General features: G+C 41.5%; 3 protein-coding genes across 3 annotated transcripts in view; all 3 read right to left on the bottom strand.

Annotated features, from left to right (window-relative positions):
* Window positions 1–27,035, bottom strand: part of LOC310767368 (uncharacterized protein) — a 49,228-nt gene that overhangs the window by 17,388 nt on the left and 4,805 nt on the right. Inside the window, exons 3-4 of the mRNA XM_083624238.1 lie at window positions 15,494–17,842; window positions 1,013–3,571 (exon numbers count right to left, since the gene is read on the bottom strand). Of these exons, the coding sequence (XP_083480364.1) occupies window positions 1,013–3,571; window positions 15,494–17,842 (4,908 nt within the window). The remainder of the gene's footprint in view (window positions 1–1,012; window positions 3,572–15,493; window positions 17,843–27,035) is intronic.
* Window positions 4,680–11,260, bottom strand: LOC310767508 (protocadherin gamma-A12-like). Its single transcript, XM_083624548.1, has 2 exons — window positions 7,465–11,260; window positions 4,680–7,152 (listed from the first exon to the last, which is right to left on the bottom strand). The coding sequence occupies exon 1, from the start codon at window positions 10,144–10,146 to the stop codon at window positions 7,708–7,710; it is 2,439 nt and encodes an 812-aa protein (XP_083480674.1). The 5' UTR covers window positions 10,147–11,260; the 3' UTR covers window positions 4,680–7,152; window positions 7,465–7,707.
* LOC310767507 (protocadherin gamma-A4-like) lies at window positions 22,906–25,566 on the bottom strand. The gene has a single exon (XM_083624547.1). The coding sequence runs from the start codon at window positions 25,419–25,421 to the stop codon at window positions 22,980–22,982; it is 2,442 nt and encodes an 813-aa protein (XP_083480673.1). The 5' UTR covers window positions 25,422–25,566; the 3' UTR covers window positions 22,906–22,979.

Below are 27,035 nucleotides of genomic sequence, written 5' to 3'. Positions count from 1 at the left end.
ATCGTTTCGGGTTCATGATACGGTCATGTTTGGTTTAGGGTATTTGTCAATTCAGGGACCATTTCCAGTATATACATATCTTGGAAGCAGGGGAATATGTGCATATTATTTAATTTTTTATTTAAAATAATTCTATAGTCCCCCCACCACTACCCCCCCACAAAGAGTGGTATACAACATCTCTAGAAATCATGCCAAGAGAAACTTCCTTTTGATGTCACTCTTCTACACAGGTTGTACATGAGCATTTTTCATTCTACAAACAGCATGCAGTCACAGGACCTAAGAAATGCTTGTACAACTGATAGCTTCCATCAGAGCTCCACCACTTAATATGTTGTGCTATTCTCATCAGACCCAAATCCCAAGCTCTGTCTGTGACAGGAACACAATATCCAAATGCTATGTAAGATTATTTGTATATATGAGAACCAAATCAAGTTATTCTAAAATGTTTAGTGATTAATTAATCCTTTACTCTCATTAAATAATCCAACCCATTAAAAGCTCCACAAACACTTCCTAAAATTCAGTTGAAAAACTTTACCAATTACTAAGAAATTTACCAACTTATTTAAAGAATATTCTATGAAAGACTTTTTGGTATTTCTTCTTGTAAATTTCTTAAAGGACAGAATGTGAAAATAGCTACATATTCAATTGCATTTGTACTGCAAAGATAAGAAGAAGAAGAAAATATCATTCTCTCCACTCAGCCATGCTGCACCACTCTGTGATCTTAGCACGACACCGAGTTACCATGCAGATTTGTACCTGGACAATTCTGACACAGCCTCCGCCATCCTGCTATGCTGCCCCTCAATAGCTGCTGGAAAGTCCAATTAGCTTGCTCTACAGCAGTAGCAGCTCAATACTACTCCCTACCTATTTCCCTGATGACATTGTCTGAATTCTCTAGGATGCCAGTTTGATAACATCCACTGTTTACAATTAAACTCTCAAACAAGTGATAACACCAAATTGCCTATAAGGAACATGCAATATAACTCACCGTGCTGTCATTTTCCTTTTCAGAAATTAAATTACCTCCACTGACCACCAAAGAAATGTCAGAGTTGCCATTGCAAAGGATGTTCTCTGCTATTTGGACAGTGGGCTGCAGGAATGTCAGCTCATTCCTCCTGGATTCAGAGGACAGACAGACCTGGTAGGAATAAGGCAAAGTTCCGTCCTCATAATTGGGTGGGAATATGGCACCAGCCTTTGAATGGGGGTCAGGAATAAAGCACTGAAGGAAAGTGGGGTTCCTTGACCTTCGAAGCTTTATCAGAATGGTCAGTATCACCGTCACCAGGAACAGAAAGGACACCAAGGTCAAGGCCAATACCAAATAAAACTGTAGATCAGACTGATACTCTGAGTCATTTGGTTGGGAGTTCATTTCTGGAAGAGCCTCCTGGAAGTTCTCAGCAAACACCAGGCTCAACGTTGTGGTGGCTGAGAGAGGAGGATGCCCATTGTCCTTCACCAGGATGACCAGCCTCTGCTTCACTGCATCTCTCTCAAGTAATGCTCGGACTGTTTGCACCTCTCCTGTGTGGGAGCCAATGCTGAAGAGTGAGGGCTCTGTGGCCTGCAGGAGATGGAAGGAGAGCCAGGCATTGTGTCCCGAATCAAAGTCCACGGCCACCACCTTCGTCACCAGATAACCCGACTCAGCTGACCGAGGCACCATCTCAAAGAAAGGTGAGCCCTCTGTTGATTGTGAGGGGTACAGGATCTGCGGAGCGTTATCATTTCGATCCAAAACACATACTGTCACTGTGGCACTGCTATTGAGTGGTGGAGAACCTCCATCTTGGGCCTTCACTTGAATCTGAAACTCCCTGAATTGCTCATAGTCAAAGGAGCGTTGGGCATAGATGATTCCAGTCTCAGAGTTAATGGAGACATAGGAGGAGAGAGGCAGGTCCTTGATGTTGCTGTTAAGGATGGAGTAAGTGATTCGGGCATTGCGATCCAGATCTGGGTCAGAGGCCTTGATGTGGAAAATTGAAGCTCCAGATGGGTTGTTTTCTGGAATGTAGGCAGTATAGGAAAATTTTTCAAAGGCTGGTGGGTTATCATTGATATCTGAGATCTGTATTGATATGGTTTTGTGTGTGGAGAGTGGAGGTGTGCCTTTGTCTGTGGCTGTGATTGTAATATTATACTCGGGAGTCCTTTCTCTGTCAAGGGCACCATCTATGAGGAGCTTGAAGTAATTATCCGAAGATGAGACTATCAGGAAAGGTACAAGTTCCTTCAGGTGACAGATGATTTCTCCATTATCCCCAGAATCCCTGTCCTGAACTTTAATGAGAGCAATCACAGCTCCAGATGTGACATCTTCAGGAACTGGGCTGGACACGGATGTAAGGATCACATCTGGAGCATTGTCATTCTCATCAAGAACCTCAATCTCCACATTGCAATGTGCCGCCAAGCCTCCTCCATCACTTGCCTTAATTATCATCACATATTTTTGTCTGTCCTCAAAATCAACACTTTCTATAAGTGTAATTGTTCCATCTCTGGGATCCAGATGAAACTTCTGCTCAGCTGTTTCTGGGATGTCACTGAATGTATAAGTGATCTCAGCATTTGACCCTTCATCACTGTCAGATGCTTTGACTTGAAGCACAGAGGTTCCTTTGGGTGCACTCTCCTTCAGGCTCACTTTATAGTTTGCCTGGGTGAAAACAGGAGCATTGTCATTAGCATCAATAACTCTTACCAATATTTTGACTGTTCCGGTTTTTGGAGGTTCTCCACCATCCATGGCTGTAAGGACCATGTTATGCATTTGTTCCTTTTCCCTGTCCAGTTGTTTCTGCAATACTAATTCTGCATATTTGCCACCATTATTGCTGTTTTGAATTTCCAACTTGAAATATGGAGTTGAGCTCAATTGATAATTCTGCAGGGAATTTGTTCCAATATCTTTATCTTCAGCATTTCCAAGAGCAAATCGAGTTCCTGGCAGAGTAGACTCACTCAATTTAAGCTCAACATTTTCATTCCGGAAATATGGGGCATTGTCATTAATGTCCTGGATAAAAATATTTATGTGGAAAATATTCAAAGGATTGTGTGCCACAACTTCTAATTTGAGGACACAAGTGGATGATTCCCGACAAATCTCTTCCCGGTCTATTCTCTCATTCACATACAGGTTGCCATTTTGTTCATTCAGATCAAAGAATTGCTTTTCTGAAGAAATACCAAGCTTGCGCTTTGACAGCTCTCTGAGATCCAACCCCAGATCTTTAGCAAGGTTCCCCACAAAGGAGCCCTGCTCTGCTTCCTCTGGAACCGAATACTGAACCTGCTCAGACACTACCTGGCAGCAGAACACAGACCAGAATATGAACAGAAACAGTACTTGCCTCCTGGTGATCTTCCTTGTTCTCTCTGCCTGCTTTACTTCCACCACATCCATTGCCTTTCCTGATTTCTTCCTTCTTTCAGTACAGTTTTCAAGACTCCCAGTACACTTATTTGAAATAATAGAAATATTCTTCTTTTCAGCTGATCCTTGGGAAACTGAGAGCTTTCCTTTCTTGAGCAGCTTTTAAAATAAAAGCTTTTCCTTTCTGCTCAGCTGAAGTGTTGAGAGAGAGAGACTGCTCCAAGAGTCTCGGAAATGCTGAGCCATGGCTGCTCCCATGTTGTCCAACAGTGACACTCAGAGTCCACATGGGGAACTGAATTTGCTTATATTCATGTTTATAATTCTATATTCCTTTTTTGCCCTGATATCTATGGAGAATTGTGAAGGACTAAAAATTATTTCACTGGTTGTCCAAATGTACTTTAGTATTGCTTGATTAGAAGTCACATAAGCTTAATTCAGATTTGTTTTTTATTGCATACAAACTGTTATTTTAATATTTTTATTGCTTTTCCTGGTAGATGATAATGACACTTTAGGGTGTTTTTGATGTAGCATAAACGCAAGCAGTTGCCAGCAGAAGAAAACCATGCAATAATTCAGAAAGCCTACATCCCTGCCTAGGGCTGCCATACGTTCGGATTTCCCTGGACGTTACTAGGATTTCAAAGGCGGAATTGACATCTTGGGGGAATTTCCAAGAGTTGGCGCTTTGTCCTCATTCTTATTCAAGTCAATCGCAAAATCATGGTTTTGGGGGTGTTTTTGTCTAGAAAAAGCTCAACAAGTTTCAGGTTTTCCTAAAAACAATTGTGGGATGCCCTGGCAACCCTATCCCTGCCAGAATTCTGGTGATTTGGCCTTTATTTAATTATGAACTTGTTTAGCAAATTTAAATTTTGTATTTTGTTCTGTCTTTAAGATTTTGGTGCATTGTGTGCTTTATTTCTGTTCTATTGGCCATAATAAAATGCTGAAAAAGAAATTTAAATTCACTTTAGCACAGAATAACTCTTTCATTCTTTAGGCATGCATATTCATTTGACATTTTTCTCATATGTTTGTAATCTTCCCTGTGGCATCTGGCTGGCCACTGCTGCACTAGAGGAAGTTTTGGGTGATACATCTTTCCTTACGATTCTGTGTGATGATTCCTAATTCCTTAGGTGGTGAATTATTCAATATTCTCCCTTTGACTTTTTTGGATGCTTTTCAATGGTATTTCCCAAGAAGACGCATATGATCCTTTTGAATAATTGGTTTTTCATTTCTGTTTTCATAGTACTGGTACTTAATTCTATTCAACCTTTGCTAGTAAGATTTTATTACAGTTTTTACATTGCAATCCTATACCAACTTACCTGAGTATAAACTCAATGAGACTTATATCTGAAGATAAAAGATTTGTTAGATGTATTGCGTTTTTGGATTGCTTTGGCACATGTGGAAGTTTATTGTAATTAATCAGGAATGTTTATGACATGAAGAAAAAGCTTCTACACAAGTGCATTCAAAGTGTGCACTACTCTGCCAGAATTTCAGTTTGTCAGACTGTAAACTGAAATGTAATAATTAATCGTAGTAGTAGTAATAGTAGTAGTAGTAGTAGTAGTAGTAGTAACAGTAGTAGTTTTGAACTGAGAACTTTCTTTTCTGCCATTATTGTATCAGTGCAGAGCCATTCAGCAGAGAGGATTTGAGTGATGAGAAACTTTCTTTAGGGGGTCTAAGATATATCCAGAACGGCTTGTATCCACTCTTGACTTGAATGCAATCATAGATTCAGAATGATTTTCTAACATTCTCTAACATTCTATGGGTCTTATTGTTGATATTAATTTGATAGGTTAAATTCTTATTGCCTGAAAACGTGGAGTTATCAGTGAATAGTAACACCATTGTTCAGTGAAGAAAGATTAGCCAAATGCATAGACTAAAACATAATGCATACACATAGCAAAATGAATCTATATTTGACTAATGACCCAGTCCAGCAAGGTAGATTAGAGGATGGATGTCTCCTTCTGGCCCAGGCATCCCCAAACTCAGCCCTCCAGGTGTTTTTGGGACTACAACTCCCATCATCCCTAGCTAGCAGGACCAGTGGTCTGGGATGATGGGAATTGTAGTCCCAAAACATTTGGAGGGCCTGTTCTAACACATGGCTCCTGGTATGGGATTGGGAACTGTAATGCAGGCAGGATAGGGCAGCTATTTCAGCATGCAATTCCCACCAGCACTCAAAGTGCATATAGCAACACCACCTTTCCTTCCAGGCTTAGAGATACTTTATGCCTACTGTGAGCAATTATTACTTGCACCTAACTAGGCACAAGTTACACCTGTTTAAGAATAGTGGTTGGTAAAGACAACCAGAAAATCATGTTACCACAGGAAAATGTATTTATTTTTTCAAAATAGGTTCATCTCAGCTTTTAGTCCAGGGACTTCCAAAGCAAATCACAACTTGAATGAAAACAATCAATCAACCAACAGGAAGGTGGAGGAAGTAATTGACAGTGTAATTGAACATAGAGGTCTTCACAGTCTGTCAGTTAATGAGGGGGGCAATCGGACTTCCCAGCAGGGAGGCATTCCACAACAGAACAGAACAGGGGGCCAGAAGTAATCTGCCAGGGGCCGTATGCAGATGCTGGGCAAGACAAAAGCCAGTGGTGGACAGGGCTGAAGCCAAATGTGGGCACAGTCGGGGGGGGGGGGGAGGGGCCAAGACAAAAAAATAGGCCACCCCTTTTATTCCTCTTTCTGCTATCTTCTTTCCCCCTCTTTTCCCCTCCTTGCCACTCACCAAAGTGAGAAGACCACCCACTGTGCCTTCTGGCTTGTGTCTCAGGCAATCAGACCTTCAGTTGCCATGTTTCAAACAGTGAAAATCTGGACAGAAAAGTTGTTGGGCAAGATCACAACTGCCCACATGGGCTGCCATACGCCCGGACTTTCCCTAATTTTTTTCTGATTTCTGCCCAGATGATGCTGACAAATTCTGGATATGTCTGGGAAATTCTGGACATATGGCAACCTGACAGAACACAGAGCAAGGCCTATGATGAGAAATAAATACAGTGGGCAGGTTGGTTTGTGTAGGTAGTTTGCTCAAATATCCTGCACAGAGCCAAATCACAATAAATTTCAAATATGAAATCCTTAGTGTCATGTAAGCCCCAGTGGTTTAAGAAAACACAGATTAAACCAATAAAGATTTCCCCACTAGTAAAATAAGATACTAGCTATAAGTGAAGTAAAATAATTACCAACATGTCTCATTGCTTTGAAAAGGGTGAAGAAAAGAGATAAATGGGAAATGTTAAACTGGTTTTTCCTAAAGTCAGTGGTAAGAGAAAGATCATCACAATAAGAGTAAACAAATGTTTGGATTCTGTCAATAGCCACAAACTGTGAGACAGGAGTACCACTGAAATTCACACTCCTTGACTCAAACAGCTGCAGTTTTCTCCATCTGTGCAACCTGATGGCCAGTAACACAAGGAGGAAAATGAAGAACAAGCAGCAAACAAAAGCCACTGCAGTCACCAGATAGATGAGATATGACTGATTCCCCACCCCACCCTGTCTCTGTTGGTGGTGCTTCTCTTTGGCAGGAGCAGGAAGGTATAGGCAGTTTGGGGAACTGCACTGACAGAAGTGGAGGGTGTATGCAGTTCACTGGTTGTCCACCTCTGTCCTACAGCCATGAAGAGAGAGCCCTTCTACCAAATGTTCTGGTAAACCTACCTGTTCTAGAGACCTTGTTAAAAAGGTAAAGGGACCCCTGACCATTAGGTCCAGTTGTGACCGACTCTGGGCTCATCTCGCTTTATTGGCCGAGGGAGCCAGCGTACAGCTTCCGGGTCATGTGGCCAGTATGACTAAGCTGCTTCTGGCAAACCAGAGCAGCGCACAGAAACGCCGTTTACCTTCCTGCTTTGACATGCTTTCGAACTGCTAGGTTGGCAGGAGCAGGGACCAAGCAATGGGAGCTCACCCCATTGCAGGGATTCGAACCACCAACCTTCTGATTGGCAAGTCCTAGGATCTGTGGTTTAACCCACTTAGAGACCTTGTTAATCATTATTAAACAATGGCACTAGCAGCCTTCAGGAATGCATCCTTAGCTTTTACTAAACATGCAAATGAGGGGCCTCAGGAAGAGATGTGCAATCTACACCATGCTGTGGTTCTTCTTAGTCTTCCATTCCTGGGTGGTGATTGCCTGAGCCAGGAAACCTTTCGTACTCAGGAAAGTTTCCTATGCATTTTAGAATACTGGGAGATCAAATGGGAAGTACTGAAATTTATGTGCTCACCTGATGGATTGCTGCCTCCTCCGTAACCGTGTTAGAATCACCTATGAGTAACACAGGGCCTGGCTTATCAGGAGCCTGTTGTGGTGTCAGAGTATTGGTACAGCTTCCAATTGGAAAAAAAATCTGGCTTTTCCGAGAGCCTGAAGTCAGTGAAACCTCATGGCAATAAGACTGAAGAAATGCCCGGACTCCGTCAATCCCCACAAACTGTGAAACTGGTGCACCAGTGAAATTCAAACTTGCATTATCAGACAGCTGAGAATTTTTCCATCTGCGAAGTTTGAGTGCCAATAACACAAGGAGGAAGGCGAAGAACAAGCAGGAGACAAAAGCCACTGCAGTCACCAAGTAGAAGGTGAGATCTGACTGTGGGTCTTCAGATACTGGGACACTGCTCAGATCAGTCAGCATGTCAGGGATGCTGTCTGCCAAGACCACAGTGACAGTGACTGACACCGACATTGGAGGCTGCCCGTTGTCCTTGACTAAAACCACCAGGCTTTGCTTGAGGGCATCTTTCTCCAGAAAGAATCGGGCTGTCCTGATCTCTCCTGTGTGGAGCCCCAGAGTGAAGAGCCCTGGCTCGGTGGCCTTGATCAGCTGGTAGGAGAGCCAGGCATTCTGGCCAGAGTCCGCATCCACGGCCACCACCTTAGTGACCAGGTAGCCTGGCTCAGAGGAGCGAGGGGCCAGCTCTATCCCTGTGGAACCGTCAGTGGGAGGGGAAGGGTAAAGGATTTGGGGAGCATTGTCATTCTGGTCCAGGATGAAGAGTGTCACTGAGACGTTGGAGCTGAGTGGTGGAGAACCTCCATCCTGGGCCTTGACCAGGAACTTCATCTCTCTGATCTCTTCATAGTCAAAAGAACTCAGAGCATAGATGACCCCTGTCTCAGAGTTAATGGAGAGGTAGGAGGAGAGAGGGGAGCCAGTCACTTGACTTTCTATGATGGAATATGTTATTCTGGAGTTTTCTTCCCAGTCTGGATCATTTGCAGTTAGAGAAAAGATGGATGCTCCTCTCTGATTATTTTCCATGAAAAATGATTTGTAATCTGATCTTGCAAAGTGAGGTGGGTTATCATTTGTATCTAAAATGTGCAGGGCTATGATAGTGGCTGTAGAAAGAGAAGGCATTCCATGATCAGTTACTGTGATGGTGATGTTATAGTTTGCCACTTGTTCTCTGTCAAGGAGGCCATCTGTCACCAAACTATAAAAGTTGTCCATGGATTGTTTTAGCTGAAATGGGAGGTTTCTGGGAATTGTGCATGTGACCTCACTATTGATTCCAGAATCTTGATCTTCTACATTTATAATAGCAATAACTGTTCCGGTTGATGAGTTCTCATGAATGGAGTTGGTCAGAAAGGTCACAGTTAATTCTGGCGCATTGTCATTCAGATCTGTGACCATGATCACAACCTTTGACCTGTCACTTAGACCACCCCCATCCATGGCTTGCACCTCAAATTCATAGAAGGATGATGTCTCAAAGTCCAAGTTTCCCATGAGGGTTATTATGCCAGTTGTTGAATTTAAAAGAAACATTTGTGAATCCTTTTTTGTGGTTTTTTTGAAGGAGTATTTCACCTCTCCGTTGATTCCTTCATCCAGATCAGTGGCTTTGACTGCACAGACTATGGACCCTTTGGGAATGTTCTCCTCAATGCTGATTTCATAGACTGGTTGGCTAAAAATTGGTGCATTGTCATTTACATCTAAAACAATGACTTGAATTTGAGCAGTGCCAGTCCTGACAGGATCACCCCCATCCATAGCCATAAGAATTAGATCATAAACTGGCTGTTCCTCTCTGTCCAAAGATTTTTCCAGCACCAGCTCAGCATGCCTGGGACCATTTTCTCCTGTTTGAACATCCAGAGAAAAATGCACGCTACCTGTGAGTTGGTAATTCTGAACAGAATTTATCCCCAGATCTGGATCAGTAGCGTCAGGCAGAGGAAACCGAGACCCTTTTATAGATATTTCATTAATTTTCACCTCCAGTTGTCCTGGAGGAAAGTGGGGAGCATTATCATTTATATCAGTAACTTCCACTTCAACTCCATAAAGTTTTCTTTTACTCTCAACAATAACCTGAAAATTTAATTTGCACTTCTCTGCCCATGCACAAATTTCTTCTCTGTCAATTCTCTCAGTGGTTTGTAAATGACCACTGTTGTAGTTCAAAGCAAAATACTGAGTCATACCTGTTCTGGTAAGAATCCGGAGCTCACGGTTTGAAAGATTATTTCCATCCATTCCTAGATCCTTTGCAATATTTCCCACAAAAGAGCCTTTCTGCATCTCCTCTGGAATGGAATAATGAAGTTGTGCAGAAACTGTCTTCAAAATGAACATCAATATGAGGCATTGCAACAAGATTGTCTCTTTACAGCTCCATTGCTTCTGGTTTTCTCCCATTTTCTTGCAACAGGATAAATGCCACTTATTCTGGCTCAGACGTTTTTGAGTAAATGCTGTTGTTTTTTATTTAAAGTTGCTCCTATTACACTCCCTGCAATGTCTGTGCAAGTATGGTCATGCAGATATTTTCTGTTTATACATTAGAGAATTTATGGAGCTCCCAGTGTGTTCTGTAGGCAAATTGGTGAACAGCGACACCCAGAGGCTCAACTGAAAACTATAGCTCATTTTAACATAATCTTACTTTCATATTTGCCTAGACAATCTGAGTCAGGGATGTGATGGACTGAAAGTTCCACATCCTGTTTAATAGACCCAAGTGATATGGTGAGGCAATCTCATTGCCTTCATCTGGAGTACTTTAAAAAGCTGGTGCTTCTTTCCTGTCCTTGTAATGTGTATTAATATATGGGGTGTTAATTGCATTAGGAGGTTTGCATTCATTATCTATGAATATAGTCATGTAAGTAGGGTTTTATTGCATGTTTTATAAAACATCCCAGGCTTATCTGCTCTTAGGGTAGCAAGGTGCTCACTCAGAGAGGCTGCTTTAAATGTTTCAACAGTGCATGTGCTTATTCATAAGATAACTGCACTGTGTAGAGGACCGTGGCCTCAGGCACCCAGCAGCCTCGTTCTATGCTCTGGTGAGTGAATTTTAAAGTGGAAAGGATGGCGGGTGAGACGATTGGGGCTGGGGTGTAGCTTTTTGGGGGTGAAGAGGGTTTGCTGCTGTTGTTGCTGTTGGTTTTTTGTATCTTTATTTTAGATCTTGTGATTTATGTAGAAACTGTTCAGTTTGGTTGTGTTTCATGTTTTATTATCAGTTCCATGTTTTATTTATTGTTTATGACTACTTTTGTTATGTTGTAGTTATGTTTTTTATGTTTTTTACCTTGAGCATGGTTTGAACTGTGGAAAGGAGGCATACAAATAAAATAATGTATGTATGCGTGTGTTGGTAAAGGAAGACATCAGAAGGCACAGCGGTTTCAGTCTCCCTCAGTATCTCAAGAGCATTTAAGAGGTTTGAGCACTTCATGGTAAATTATTTAAATATATTGGATACAAAGCCCTGAACAACTCCGGACCTTGTTTTCTGAAAGAACTCCTGTCCGTATATACACCTGGTGGATCACTATTCAAAAAAGAATAAGCAAAATTATCAAGGAGTACAAGTAACCCCTTCTATGAAGAAAATTTGCAGCTCTTGGGAATTTTTAGTTTAGAGAATAGGTGAGTAAGAGGTGACATGACAGAAGTGTATACAATTATGCAAAACACTAGAACGCAGGGACATCCAGTGAAGCTGAACGTTGGGAGATTCAGAACAGATAAAAGGAACAAGCAGTGCATAGTTAGATGAAGGAACACAAGCCCACAGGAGGCAGTGATGACCACTCAGATGGCTTTAAAAGAGGATTAGACAAATTCATGGAGGAAAGGGCTATTGAAGGCTATTGCCCATAATGGTTATGCTCTGCCTCCACAGCTAGAGGCAGTAATGCTTTTGAATACCAGTTGCTGGAATCCACGGGATGCGAGGGTGCTTTTGAGCTCAGGTCCTATTTGTAGGTTTCCCACAGGTGTCTGGTTGACCACTCAGCCAGGATGCTGAACTGCATGGGCTATAAAGTCACAATGTTTTGCTGCTGATTCAGGGCTTGGAAAGGGTGTCATGGACCACAATGGAACATACACTGGGTCAAGAGTCTATGTGTTGGTTATCTTTTCACTTAACAAGTCCTAGATTACTTACCTAATCTTTTCTTGTTCTCTAACCATAGGATCTGGAAAGAATGGTTCTCAAAATTTGCCCCTCTGATATCACTTATGATGCTTTTAATCTACCATCCATTATTTTTTTAATGAAGATAGAATAACAATATATGGACAGTGGGAACAGGTGTGGCTTTTTTTGGCTCAAATATTTTTATACAGGTCAACCCCTTACACAACACCTGAGTGTCAGCAGAAAACTGACACTACAAATGATCCAAATACATGTGTCACATACTTTGACTCCCACACTATGTCCACTTATAATCCATTCTGTAAAATACTTCTTTCACAAATCTACAGAGTATTAAACTCTCGAAGGCTGCTACCATTCACAACTCTAAAGGCATGATGGGGAGGAAATCAGGAAATCAGATGATACTTTATGGGAAGATGTGATGAGCAACTATCAGCTCTTCAAGGCAGGAGGAGGAAGTGAACACTGAACTCAGTCTTGACACTCATTCCTACCTGAATGGCACATTCCAATACTTGAGATTTGCCTGAAATTGAGGATGGCAATTTCTAAAAGGAGAGATTGTCATTCTACACCCACTTTTCACCTTTTCTCAGGTGGCCGTCCTTGGCTTGGAGCCACATAGCAATTAATATCTTTCTGCTCATGTCACTTCACAGCACCCCCCCCCCCATGGTGTTCTGAGGAAGAGCTGGTTGTGTTGTCACATCCTGCAAGTGCAGCACCACATGGTGCAATTAAGTAGGCAGAGAGATAACTTTTAATCTTGTTGGGAACCATCATCATCGGGAACAGGAGCAGCTCATATGGGCTTTAATAAAGGGAAGATTAGCATTTACTATTGTTTTTTCATTCCTACCATTTGTTCATTCAAAAATCTCCAAGCTGATTTTCTCCCCCTATCTCTCCATGAATGAGAATACAACCAGGGAGGCTTGTTTTCAGCAAACAGCAGGAAGAGAAAGAGGCAGAAGTCCTTTGCACTTCCAGGTACAGCCTCTGAGTCTGCTTTTTGAGTTAACAGAAAAAGTTCACCTGAAGATAGTTGTTGTGCATTATCTCCTGTACAATAACTAGGCTGACTCTTACTGAAGTCTTTTCCCCAAAATACTATAGTGTTTTCTCAAATATGCTATTTTGAAGCCAAGATTATGGTGACCTTTGGTATAGTCGATATTACATATTTTCTAGTATTGGGGGGGGGGTTCTCTATACCAATATTCATAGAATCATAGAGTCGGAAGGGACCACGGCCCTGAGATTAAGAGTCTCATGCTCTACTGACTAAGTTATATTGACAATCGTTGTCACTGAAAATGTTGTGTTTTACAGCATTTCCCCAATTAGTTTAGCCAATTAGTCAAGGCTAGAAGTTGTGGTGCATGCTATGTATAATATTTTAGTATTCTTGATACTGCTTGCCCACCTTTGGCCTGAATCTCTTCCATTGTATTACTTTTAATTCCTGCTTCTCTTCCCCGCCCCAAAATTAATTAAATTTGTGTATTATTTAAGTATTGAATTAGAACTGTCAGGGGAGAAGGTTACACATTCCTTTTGTAATGCAACTTTACCAAATCAACATGGAGTTTATTAGGACCAGGTTTCTGAATTCTTATTAATTTTGTTTGTGTGAGAGGGTTGGTAACTGTCTTTAATAACTCACTGAAATTAGAAGAAATATTTTAATATATATATAATTAATTCTCCTTTGTTTCCAGGGCATAGGATTTTGTTATCATTTCATTTTCTTTACTAGATGTGTAGTCTGACCGATATATTTTGGAACTTCGTCTCCACCCCCATCATTCTGCCTGAACACTGAGGTCCAGCGCCAAGGGCCTTCTGGCGGTTCCCTCACTGCGAGAAGTGAGGTTACAGGGAACCAGGCAGAGGGCCTTCTTGGTAGTGGCCCCTGCCCTGTGGAACGCCCTCCCATCAGATGTCAAGGCAATAAGCGACTATCTTACTTTTAAAAGACATCTGAAGGCAGCTCTTTTTAGGGAAGTTTTTAATGTTTGATGCTGTATTGTGTTTTTAATATTCAGTTGGGAGCCACCCAGAGTGGCTGGGGAAAGCCAGTCAGATGGGCGGGGTATAAATAATATATTAGTAGTAGTAGTAGTAGCAGCAGCAGCAGCAGCAGCAGCAGTAGTAGTATTATATCTAGATTTTTTCACTATACCTTTATTTGCCTGAAGGATAGTATTAGTTTAGACAATGAGATAACAATGCCATTAGTCTATAATAGTATTTATGCTCCATATTCCCAAATCTAGTACCAAATGTCCCAGAATTTAGCCTTAGTGTTAGGCACAGAATATTGATAGGATTAAAGATAAATGTGCCCCCGCCTCCCTTGCTCTCTTAGATACAGGCGGATGGCTAGGGCAGCTCAGAAGGGCCCTTGCACAAACGCACACTCATGCAATGGTAGAAGGCTGGCGGGACAGCTTAAAGCCCACTGCCGCTACACAGCAGACGGATTGAAGAAAAGGAAGTACGAATTAGTCCTGTAGTTAAGTCCTAACCTTGACCAATCCTGGCTAAGAGCGGCTAGGAGCTGGGTGGAGTCACAGATCTTAAAAAAGTGTAGACTCGCACACACTGGGCAGCTTCCATTTTGACTTGAAATGTTAGTTTGGGGCTTCTCAGAAATATGTAAAGGCATGAAGTGGGGCGCCCACCTGAGAGGTGCCAGAACTGCACTCCAGCTGAAAAAAAGCACTGGATATCATTAACAATTAATAAAAGTAAAAACTACACATTTTATGTTCCCTGTTACAACAATTTTTGGATATAGAGCTATTGCTGATTTGTTTTACTTACTAATGTTATTTCATATATATGTGTGTTCTTTCTCATAGATAGATAGATAGATAGATAGATGATGATGATGATGATAGATAGATAGATAGATAGATGATAGATAGATAGATGATAGATAGATGACAGATGATGATGATGATGATAGATAGATGATAGATAGATAGATAGATAGATAGATAGATAGATGATAGATAGATAGATAGATGATAGATAGATAGATAGATAGATAGATGATAGATAGATAGATAGATAGATAGATAGATAGATAGATAGATAGATGATAGATATAGATGTAATACAAACTTCTTCAAATAAAAAACAAAAACAAGATAAATATAGCATTTACGTTGACCAGCACCATGTTGCCAAAGAACTGAAGCCTGAATGTAGCTCCTGTATTTGATGAAAAGGGGAGCATCAATTTATAATCCCACATAAAATTGTTGAGAAAAAGGGAGCATTGCATCTACAGGCATTCAGAAGGTCAAAAACGGAACGTTTTCAAAAGGCAAAGTTCATTGTGCACATGGTAGAAACGCAGTACAGAATATGCAAGATGACTTCACCTGCCATGAGCACTACAAGACATACCACCAAGACATAGAGTAAGAAAGACAACCTATCAGTTCTAGAGATCGTTATACATTGTTAAACAATGGCAGTAGCAGCATTCAGAAAATCTTTATACTCAGGAAAGTTTCCTATGCATTTTAGAATACTGGAAGATCAAATGGGAAATCTTGACATTTATGTGCTCACCTGATGGATTGCTGCCTCCTCCGTAACTGTGTTAGAATCACCTATGAGTAACACAGGGCCTGGCTTATCAGGAGCCTGTTGTGGTGTCAGAGTATTGGTACAGCTTCCAATTGGAAAAAGAATCTGACTTTTCCGAGAGCCTGACGTCAGTGAAACCTCATGGCAATAAGACTGAAGAAATGCCCGGACTCCGTCAATCCCCACAAACTGGGAGATGGGAGCACCATCAAAATGCACACTTCCATTGTCACACAGATGAGAATTTTTCCACCTGCGAAGTTTGAGTGCCAATAACACAAGGAGGAAGGCGAGGAACAAGCAGGAGACAAAAGCCACTGCAGTCACCAAGTAGAAGGTGAGATCTGACTGTGGGTCTTCAGATACTGGGACGCTGCTCAGATCAGTCAGCATGTCAGGGATGCTGTCTGCCAAGACCACAGTGACAGTGACTGACGCCGACATTGGAGGCTGCCCATTGTCCTTCACTAAAACCACCAGGCTTTGCTTGAGGGCATCTTTCTCCAGAAAGAAGCGGGCTGTCCTGATCTCTCCCGTGTGGAGCCCCAGAGTGAAGAGCCCTGGCTCGGTGGCCTTGATCAGCTGGTAGGAGAGCCAGGCATTCTGGCCAGAGTCCGCATCCACGGCCACCACCTTAGTGACCAGGTAGCCTGGCTCAGAGGAGCGAGGGGCCAGCTCTATCCCCGTGGAGCCGTCAGTGGGAGGGGAGGGGTATAGGATTTGGGGAGCATTGTCATTCTGGTCCAGGATGAAGAGCGTCACTGAGACGTTGGAGCTGAGTGGTGGAGAACCTCCATCCTGAGCCTTGACCAGGAACTTCAGCTCCCTGATCTCTTCATAGTCAAAAGAACTCAGAGCATAGATGACCCCTGTCTCAGAGTTAATGGAGAGGTAGGAGGTAATAAGGAATTTGTCCATGTTCCCTTCAATTATGGAATAACTTATTCTGGCATTTTCCTCCCAGTCTGGATCGTTTGCTTTTAAGGAAAATACTTGAGCTCCTCTTGGATTGTTCTCTGTAAAATAAGCCAAGTAAGATGGTTCTGCAAAAACAGGAGGGTTGTCATTTGTGTCTTGGATTTGAAGCAAGATAAAAGTTGACACAGAAAGTGGTGGAATTCCATGGTCAGTAGCTATGATAGTGATGTTGTAGTCTGCTGTGTTCTCTCTATCAAGGTTACTGTGTGTCACCAAACTATAAAAGTTATCAAAAGACTGTTTTAGTTGGAAAGGGAGCTTACTGGGAATTGAACATGTGACCTCCCCATTGACCCCTGAATCTTCATCTTGTACATTTAGAAGGGCAATAACTGTTCCTATTGGTGAATTCTCAGAAATGGTATTGATGAAAAAGGTTATTGATAGTTCAGGTGCATTGTCATTAACATCCGTAACAATTATCACAACTTTTGACCAGTCACTCAGCCCTCCTCCATCCTCAGCCTTCACCTCAAAGTCATATGAGGATGATTCCTCATAATCAAGGTTTCCCATTAAGGTAATTGTACCAGTCGTTGAGTTTAAAATAAACATTTTGGAATCCTTCTTTGTGATTTTTTTGAATGAATATTTTATCTCTCCGTTTTGTCCTTCATCCAGATCAGTAGCACTAACTGTAGCAATGCTGGACCCGTTCAGAATGTTCTCCTTGATGCTCATTTCATAGATTGGTTTGCTGAAAACAGGTGCATTGTCATTTGCATCTAAAACAATGACTTGGATGTTAGCAGTGCTGGACCTGACTGGATCGCCTCCATCAGTAGCTGTGAGGATCAGATTGAAAACAGATTGCTCTTCCCGGTCCAGATTTTCCCCCAACACCAGCTCAGCAGATTTGGCACCATTTTCTTCAACTTGCACCTCCAGAGAAAAATGGCTACTGCCTGTGAGTTGGTAGGTCTGTATAGAATTTATCCCTAGGTCTGGATCCTGAGCTTCAGGCAGAGGGAACCGGGATCCGGCAGTAGATGCCTCACTGATTTTCAGTTCCTGTTTCCCCGATGAGAACTGGGGAGCATTATCGTTTATATCAATAATTTCCACTTGAACCCCATAGATCTCTATTTTGCTCTCAACTATAACATCAAAACTTAAAACACACCTTTCTGCCCTTCCACAGACTTCCTCTCTGTCTATTCTCTGAGAGGTTTGTAAATGGCCACTGTTGTAATTCAAAGCAAAATACTGACTCGTACCTGACCTGGTAACAATCCGTAGTCCGTGGTCTGAAAGATGATTTCCATCCACTCCTAGATCCTTTGCAATATTCCCCACAAAAGAGCCTTTCTGCATCTCCTCAGGAATGGAATAATGAATCTTCCCAGAAACTATCTTCCAAGCAAGCACAATTATGAGGCATTGCAAGACCCTTTCTTTGCTGATCCACAGCCTCTGATTTTCTTCCATTATCTTGCAACACTATCAATTCTAGGACTCAGGAGCTTCTGGGTTTTAAATTAGTGGTTTTTAAAAAATAAAAAATAGAAGTCTCTGTTAACAGTGCCTACAATATCTGTGCAAGATTGATGCATCAGATATTTTGTGCCTGTGTTTAAGAATACTGTGGCTGGGTCAGCTGAATATTTGTCTTCCTGTGCCAGATTAGTCAACAGCGACACTCAGAGGCTCAACTGAAAACAGGAGATTATTTTTCCTACATTGGTAGTCCTGTATTTGCCATTATAAAAGAATTATTTTGCTTTATAAAGGGGCATAACACGAGTATAAATTTTTAAAAGTAAAAAATTGCCCTAAAGAAACAACATCAAACATTTAGACTTCAGATAAATTTGTACTGGTGGTTGTTGTTGGCTATTACAATTTTTTAAAAAACTAGACTGGTGTTTTAGGCATTTATTGATAACTCTGCATAAAATAGTGTGTATAAGAGATTATTCACTTATTTTAATAAAATAGGACTAAATTCCATGCATGAACACCAATCTTAATTCATTGGCTTCAATCTTCAAAAGTCAGGCATCAGAGCCTTGAGAGCTATTTATTCTGATGCTCCACATTAGAATATCCGTCTATCATAGTTCACTAGATGGAATTACTATCTATTAAAGCATATAGAATTTTTGTCACTGATCTGATGTTTCCATCAGATTTGCCCAGTCTGTAGCAAATTTATTTCTGTACAAAGAAATAAAGGTTACTTTAAAATGTGTAGAATTAGATGTGGGTCTTTTCTTCCTTAGCCTATGTAAATGTAGTTATGCTTAAACCCTTTCAGTGTAGAAATAGTTATGTCCATGGTGGAAGGAAGAAGTTTGTGTTCCAAGCTATACTGAAGGAATGTAGTAAGTTTTAAAACTGACTCAACCCCCCCCCCTTTTGTTCTTTCAAAAGAGAGCACTTTTAAATGCGTAAAACTTGAACTGTTGAGCAAAACCATAATAAGGACACAACTGCATAAACAGTTCTGTCCTTTATCAGGACAGGCAAGGGATGGCCTTGGCTCCCCAGGGGAACAACGAAAACACGTCAGAACTTTATCTTATGTGCTGACCACAAAGACGCGCAGACCCACGTCTGGGAATAACGCCAGAGTGTGTTCTTGGAAATGGTGACCTCTGCGTCCCAGATAAGAGTAGGAAGAGGAAGATCCTTTTATGGTCAGAAGTACAGGAAGGAAGATCCTTTTATGGTTGAGAGTACCAGAGCAGGAACATATGTGATGTCAACCTGTGTACGTAGGCCGACGTGGTTGGGCTCCTAGGGGAGGAGTGAGAGGGTGCCTGGAGGATATATAAACTGCATGAAACCTGTCATTTCTTTGTACAGTACTTGCTGTGGACTCACCACGCAGGTGCCTTCTGCTATCCGGAGAGCAGAATAAACTCTTTCTTTGAACCAACTCGGTGTCATTTTGACTTCCTTCCTCCTGTCATGGAGCAACACAGACCCAATCAGTGAACTCCTATAAGGCTTCAATACAAATAAATCTATACTTATTTGTGCTTGTGAATCGTCCTTTAAGACTTCTGGAGGAAGGATATACACATGCCCTGTAAGAGAGCTGAAGCTAGGAGCAGCCGCCATCATGGGCAGTTATCCCTTTGTAAGAAAGGGAGATCACTTACCTTAGCCAGTGAGGATGAAGTTTGGCCATCTCTGTAAGGCCCTGAGCCCTTAACTGCAGGTCAGGACTGAGGTTTGATTTAAAAATTCAAAACAAACTACACAGTTCCCAAAGGTGTAATTCCCTGTCTGCTTTGCTTCTTTTACTTTATAAAGGACTTGTTCCTTTCATTTCCCTGAGTTGTTGGTGTTGACAGCCTTTTGGGAAGGCGGCTGTGGAGCTGAAGCCAGTGGACAGAGGCAGTCTTCCTCCCACTGTGGCCAGTAGCCAGGCCAAGGTTCTGATGGCAACCAAGGAAGGAGTGGCACTATTTTTTCATTTTGTGTCATTTATGTAAATTGTGCTGTTTATGTAAAACCCTAGTACATGTCAATTTATCATTTGATGTTTCTCTGCATTTGCTGTGACTGTGACACCATACCCTCCAGCATTTCTCTGATGAAAAAAGGGACGTCCAGTGTCATTTTCCTAGAAAAAGAGGTTCTGGAACTCACCATGAATGCCTCCCTTGTTCTCTTGCAATGGCAATGGTGCCCACCTGAGAGGTGCTGGAACTGAGTTCTGGTGAGTTCTGGCTGAAAAAAAGCCCCTTGGCCATCCCATTCCATGTCCCTCCAACATTTCTCCAATGAAAATATGGACATACCCTCCAACATTTCTTTGATGAAAATAGGAACATCCTAAGGAAAAGTGGGACATTGCAGGATCAAATCAGAAACCAGGATGGCTTCTGTAAATCTGGAGCTGTTCTTGGAAAATAGGGGTACTTGGAGGGTCTGTGAGTCCTTCCAGAGACCCTGAATAAATTTCTTTGGCACAGAAAAGCACAGTGGAATTTCATAAATGAGTAGCATTTGCTTTCAATAATCATCTCTTAACATTTTGTTCTAAAATATTTATGGGAAATGTTCAGTTAAGACACATGTTTATTTTCCATTTTAAAGGAAACCTTTTCGAGAATATGACCATAGATAGTCTAAAGATTTAGAAGACTAAATGTGGTAGACAATACCACACTGAATGAATGCAGAGGGCAGAGGGCCTTCTCGATAGTGGCGCCCGCCCTGTGGAACGCCCTCCCACCAGATGTCAAAGAGAACAACAACTACCAGACTTTTAGAAGACATCTGAAGGCAGCCCTGTTAAGGGAAGCTTTTAATGTTTGATGCATTACAGCATTTTTAATATTTTGTTGGAAGCTGCCCAGAGTGGCTGGGGAAGCACAGCCAGATGGGCAGGGTATAAATAAATTATTATTATTATTATTATTATTATTATTACTATTATTATTATTATTATTTGCCCTGAATTCATGTAATGCAGTTTCCTTTGCCATCAAAGCTCGCTTCAAGCAATAATAGTAAATAGTAAGTACGTTATTGAGACAGTAGTACAAGGATGCAAGGCTGGCACCACCACACATATCCCTCTGTGGCTGGTTCCAGGGCCTTCCAACGTGCAGTAGATGACTGAAGCCTTTTGTGCATCTAGAGGCCCCAATCTATGGGAAGTGGAAGCAGCTGAGCACATGTTCTCTGCCAGTGAGGGACCACCACATTCTTCACCAGAGCACACAAGGCCTCTGGAAGGGCTTCTTAATGTCACATAACTGAAGCATTACATAGGAACATTGCGTCCCATTGCTGCCACTGTTTGTAGAACCAGCTAAACTGGCTGCATATGCACACCCACCCCCAACATTTCTCAACATTTGTCCTCCTTAGCACCATAATGTCCCGATTTCCATAGTAAAAAGTTCATTTTGAAAGCTCATTCAGCTCAGTTCTATATTTCAACATGTACGGGATCCTATCTGAATTTCAACCTAGCCTTTTCATGTGGGTAATTTAATATGATCTGATGAAGTGAGAGTTTGAACCTTCATTGCTGTTTAGTGTTGGAGCCAGGACCACTGGAGAATCCTTCAGTGAATGCTTTATTAGATTCACCTGTCACACACCAATGTGGAAATCATTAGACCAAAAAGTACCAACAAAGGAGCTTCTGTGTGCACATGTATAACATTGAGGCCAACATAGATTAAGATCATGAAATTACTGCTATGCGATCTAAATGCAGAAGCTTGGCATGTACCAGTTTTGATTCACCTTATGAAATCCATAGAACCATGACCACTAAAAAGGAGGAACAGATTAAAGCAAAAATGATTTTTTAGAACTATAGTAACTGTACTTCTAAGCTCAGGACCATAATCCAGAGAAAGATTAAATCAATCAAGTTTATTTCTGTTTTACACACTTACTGATTTTAATACCATGCTCTTTTTCTGGATTGCATCTGCAGCGTGCCAACCTCACTGCTGCATTGCCTCCACGTGGTAAAGGGCAGCGACTCACCTGCCAGGAGGCCAGGCTGCCCACCATGCTGTGTCCACTGCTGCCTGAAGCTATGCATGAATGATTTGAACTCTCCTCATAAGGATGCATTTTCATCACTGAAAATCGTTATTGTCCTTCTCCACACTTTTTTCAGTCATGCTATAATTTTTATGGTGGAAGTAATCAGAACTGCATGATATTGGTGGCTACATCATTATAACAACATTATCTTCTTCCATTGCAATGAGCCAAGCATTTCAAGGAACTCCAAAATAACTTTATTGAGTTTCAGTAGCAAAAGTTGTACATTCCTAAACAAAACCTCATGTGAAGGCTGTTCTATCACTTGCACGCCCTCTTATCTGCTGAAAAGATAACTGTGGGCAAGCGTTCTGCTGTAGGATCACTGAGTGGTTTGGCTACAAACCTGAGTAGCTTCACAGAAAAGAGACAAATGTCTGTTCTTGCAGACCATCTATCACTGACAACCGTATTATAAAAGGTTAAAAAGAAATACTAGGTCACAAAGCTGTGCTGATGTATGTGCCTGTCTATTGCCTTAAATATAGTTCAGATTGTATGCAGCTGACCAGACCTTAGTATTGCTCCTTTCCCCTCTCCAGCAACCTCCTGCATTGTGGCAGGCAAGTGGAAAAGCCAAGGATCATTGCCAGCCTCCTAAATACTTCTGTGATAGAACGAAGACTATCGGGCTTCCTGTGACTGTTTCTAACCTGGTCAGGAGGTGGATTTTGATATAAGTTATGCACAATGAAGGTCTTTAGGAATAGTACACAAGTTTCCTTTCAAAACAAAATCTGATCCAGCTTTCTGTTATTCTTAGAAAATTTGTTAAAATATCACTAGGATCAAAATACATTATTTATTAGAATCAATAAAGTAAGTGCTTCATCATTTAATGAAACACCATCTCTCTTTACATCAGAAAGCATAAACAGATTTTTCCAGGATTTGTTATTTTAGAAATTCTTTTAAATTTCATAAAATAGAACCTATTGAATAATAAGGGCCAAAGTATTGAAATTTATGTACTCACCTGATGGATTGCTGCCTCCTCCGTAACTGTGTTAGAATCACCTATGAGTAACACAGGGCCTGGCTTATCAGGAGCCTGTTGTGGTGTCAGAGTATTGGTACAGCTTCCAATTGGAAAAAGAATCTGACTTTTCCGAGAGCCTGAAGTCAGTGAAACCTCATGGCAATAAGACTGAAGAAATGCCCGGACTCCATCAATCCCCACAAACTGGGAGATGGGAGCACCATCAAAATGCACACTTCCACTGTCACACAACTGAGAATTTTTCCACCTGCGAAGTTTGAGTGCCAATAACACAAGGAGGAAGGCAAGGAACAAGCAGGAGACAAACGCCACTGCAGTCACCAAGTAGAAGGTGAGATCTGACTGTGGGTCTTCAGATACTGGGACACTGCTCAGATCAGTCAGCATGTCAGGGATACTGTCAGCCAAAACCACAGTGACAGTGACTGACGCCGACATTGGAGGCTGCCCATTGTCCTTGACTAAAACCACCAGGCTTTGCTTGAGGGCATCTTTCTCCAGAAAGAAGCGGGCCGTCCTGATCTCTCCCGTGTGGAGCCCCAGAGTGAAGAGCCCTGGCTCAGTGGCCTTGATCAGCTGGTAGGAGAGCCAGGCATTCTGGCCAGAGTCCGCATCCACGGCCACCACCTTAGTGACCAGGTAGCCTGGCTCAGAGGAGCGAGGGGCCAGCTCTATCCCCGTGGAGTCGTCGGTGGGAGGCGAGGGGAATAGGATTTGGGGAGCGTTGTCATTCTGGTCCAGGATGAAGAGAGTCACTGAGACGTTGGAGCTGAGTGGTGGAGAGCCTCCGTCCTGAGCCCTTACATGGAACTTAATCTCCCGAAACTCTTCATAATCAAAGGTTTTCAAGGCATAGCCAACCCCTGTTTCCGAATTAATGGAAAGGTAGGAGGAGAGTGAGGAATCAAACATTTGACTTTCAATGATGGAATAGGTTGTTTTTGAATTCTCCCCCCAGTCTGGATCCTCTGTTTTCAGAGAAAATATAGAGTCCCCTCTCTGGTTGTTCTCTACAAGGTAAAAAGTGTATTCTGGTTGCACAAAGTATGGAGCGTTGTCATTCTTGTCTAAAACCTGAAGGAGGATTAAGGTGGTTGATGAAAGAGGTGGCATCCCTTGATCTGAGGCTGTGATGGTGATGTTGTAGGCTGCTACTTGCTCCCTGTCCAGCGGTCTAGCAATGACCATAGTGTAATAGTTAGCATTTGCTTTTGTTAATTGGAAAGGGATATTACTAGGAATAGAGCATATGACTTTCCCATTCTCTCCAGAATCATCATCGTGCACGTTTATCAAGGCAATGGCAGTTCCAGCTTGAGAATCCTCAGGAACTGAATTGGCAAGTGACCTGACAGCTATTTCAGGTGCATTGTCATTAATATCACTTACAAAAATCACAACTTCTGATATATTAAATAGTCCTCCCCCATCAATGGCCTGAATCTCTATTTCATACAATGTAGATTCTTCATAATCCAGCTTCCCCACAAGAATAATTTCACCTGTCTCTGAGTTTATGTGGAAGTTTTGAGAAGCTGTGTCAGATATTTTTCTGAAGGAGTATGTTATTTCTCTGTTGATTCCTTCATCCAGGTCAGTGGCTTTTACCGTAACTACTGTATAGCCTGTGGGCACATTTTCTGCAACGGTTACTTTGTATACAGGTTGGCTAAAAATGGGTGTGTTGTCATTTGCATCAAGGACAATAATATGGATTTCGGTTGTGCCAGATTTGGGTGGATCCCCCCCATCAAAGGCAGTGAGAATAAGATCATGCACATTTTGTTCTTCTCGGTCCAGTGATGTTTCCAGTACAATCTCTGCATATATTGCACTATCCAATCTAGTTTGTAGATCCAGAGAAAAGTGTCTGTTTGCACTGAGTTTATAATTCTGGACAGAATTCATCCCTAAATCTGGATCCTGAGCATCTTCCAGACGGAATCGTGTCCCACCTTCAGTCATCTCACTGATTTTTATCTGGAGTTGAGCTGATTTGAAGCTTGGAGCATTGTCGTTGACATCAATTATTTCTACTTCAATTGTATAAATCTTCATTGCATCTTCTATAATAACTTCACAATTAAAGAGACATCTTTGTATCTGGGGACAGGTCTGCTCTCTGTCCAGTCTTTCCTTAATGTATAAATGGCCATTCTTATTGTTTAAAGCAAAATATTCCATCTTACCTCTGCAAACAAAGCTGACTCCATAATGTGAGAAATCCTTTATATCCAGTCTAAGATCCTTTGCAATATTCCCCACAAAGGAACCTTTTGGCATTTCCTCGGGAACTGAATAATGAATCTGTTCAGTAGCAGTCTCACATGCGATGCAAAAAAAAATGATGAAAATGAAAGCTGTGTCCTTGTAGAACCTAAGACAGAAATGTCTTGCAATAGCCATTTCTAGATGTTATCTTCTTACTTTCAATCCCTTAAACCTGGATGCTCTGAATCTATTGTTTGCCAATATTTTAGGAAAAATAAAACAACAAATCCAATGGATCTAGATCTTCCTAGATCTTCTTTGTTTCTGTTCCCTTGCTTTCTTTTTCTAGGTGGAGCAGCAGGACTGAGATGGCAACATCTCTCAGTGCATTTCTCTGCCTGGTTAGGGAGCAGCGACACCCAGAGTCTCAACCAAAAACTGCACCAGCATGTTACAATAATTCCTCAGATGGGGTGTATGCCTTTTGTACTTTCATTCTGATATAGGAATATCTATCATTCCAAGCAAAGGATCCTCCTGGGAGAAGCTCCAAAGTAAAACAACTCAGAGGATCTTGCTTTACTTACAATAACAATGCAGAAATTGTCCAGCATGTTCCTATTGCAATTTATTTAGGTACATGCTCATATATGCTAGTGATGTTGGTTGAGATTTACGAATTATAATTGTCATTCTTCTCCCTGCCCCCCATAGCAAGCAATGGATAGGGGCAGCCAGGACCAGAACCCAAACTAATGTTTAAACATTTCAGTTACTGATTCAAGAAAATTGTGTATTAGGCTGCAGCAAACTGTAGCTTTTTATATTGGTATGCTGTGTTCTAGGTATTTTGCATCATGTTTTGTATTATGGCAGGATTATTTTATGGATGATTCCCACCTACCCACACATCTTACATACACTTTTAATGATCAGTGTGCTAATTATTATATTTCCTAAATATAATGAAGTCCCACTTGTATAGCTGTTATCCAGGTAACAGGATTACAGTTCCACACAGTCATTCTGGGAGCGCAGCAACCTTATGCGTATTCCATATGTTCTAAAAAAATATTCACCGTCAAAATTTCTGTTATATGTAACACCGAAACATACATTAAAGGTGACATTAAAAAAAAACCTGAATGAAATCTGGTACTGTATTGCATAGCTTATTGCATATGTTGTTGTTATTTGCTGGTGTATTGAATCTGAGTTTGTTTTAGCATTGTGTAAAATGGTTGGAAATGGCTATTGAGCATGGTGATCCCAGTGTGAACAAGGGAAACAATGCCCTATAGCATCTCCATACCGCTTCCACTCCTTTGCTCCCCTGCCGATATGCAGTGTGGCTCAGGATCAACATTAATCTTTTAAACTTACCTCATATAGAAGACTTGTCTTTCTTGATAGTTTTCATTGGCCTTTTCTTTACTTCTTTTGAGTTGTGCTACATTCTTTTTAAGCATGATCAGGAACAGCACAATTTTCTCGAAGCATGGTTGGACCTTTATAACAGCTTTTGTATTACGTTCTTGCTATGTTCTGATTTCTGACTGACAACTGCAGTGCACTTACCTGACCATTTCAAGTGGCAATTCCAAAAGGTCTTTATTGAAAACTGTTAACTAATACAATGCCAGCTCCCCTCACACAACACATTTTTTATTTGTACCTGTGATATAGTTCTATATTCCAATGTAGCTCAAAGGTGCCATCTAGAGTGCCTGGAATTTCACACCACCACAGTGAACCCTAAATAGACGCAATTCCCTGTTTCAGTTTTGAATATACATCCTTAAGTTGGTT

The sequence above is a fragment of the Podarcis filfolensis genome, assembly GCF_964270895.1.
Source record: "Podarcis filfolensis genome assembly, chromosome: 7".
Lineage (NCBI taxonomy): Eukaryota > Metazoa > Chordata > Lepidosauria > Squamata > Lacertidae > Podarcis > Podarcis filfolensis.
Note: the sequence above shows the minus strand (reverse complement) of the source record. Positions and strands in the feature narration are given on the sequence as shown.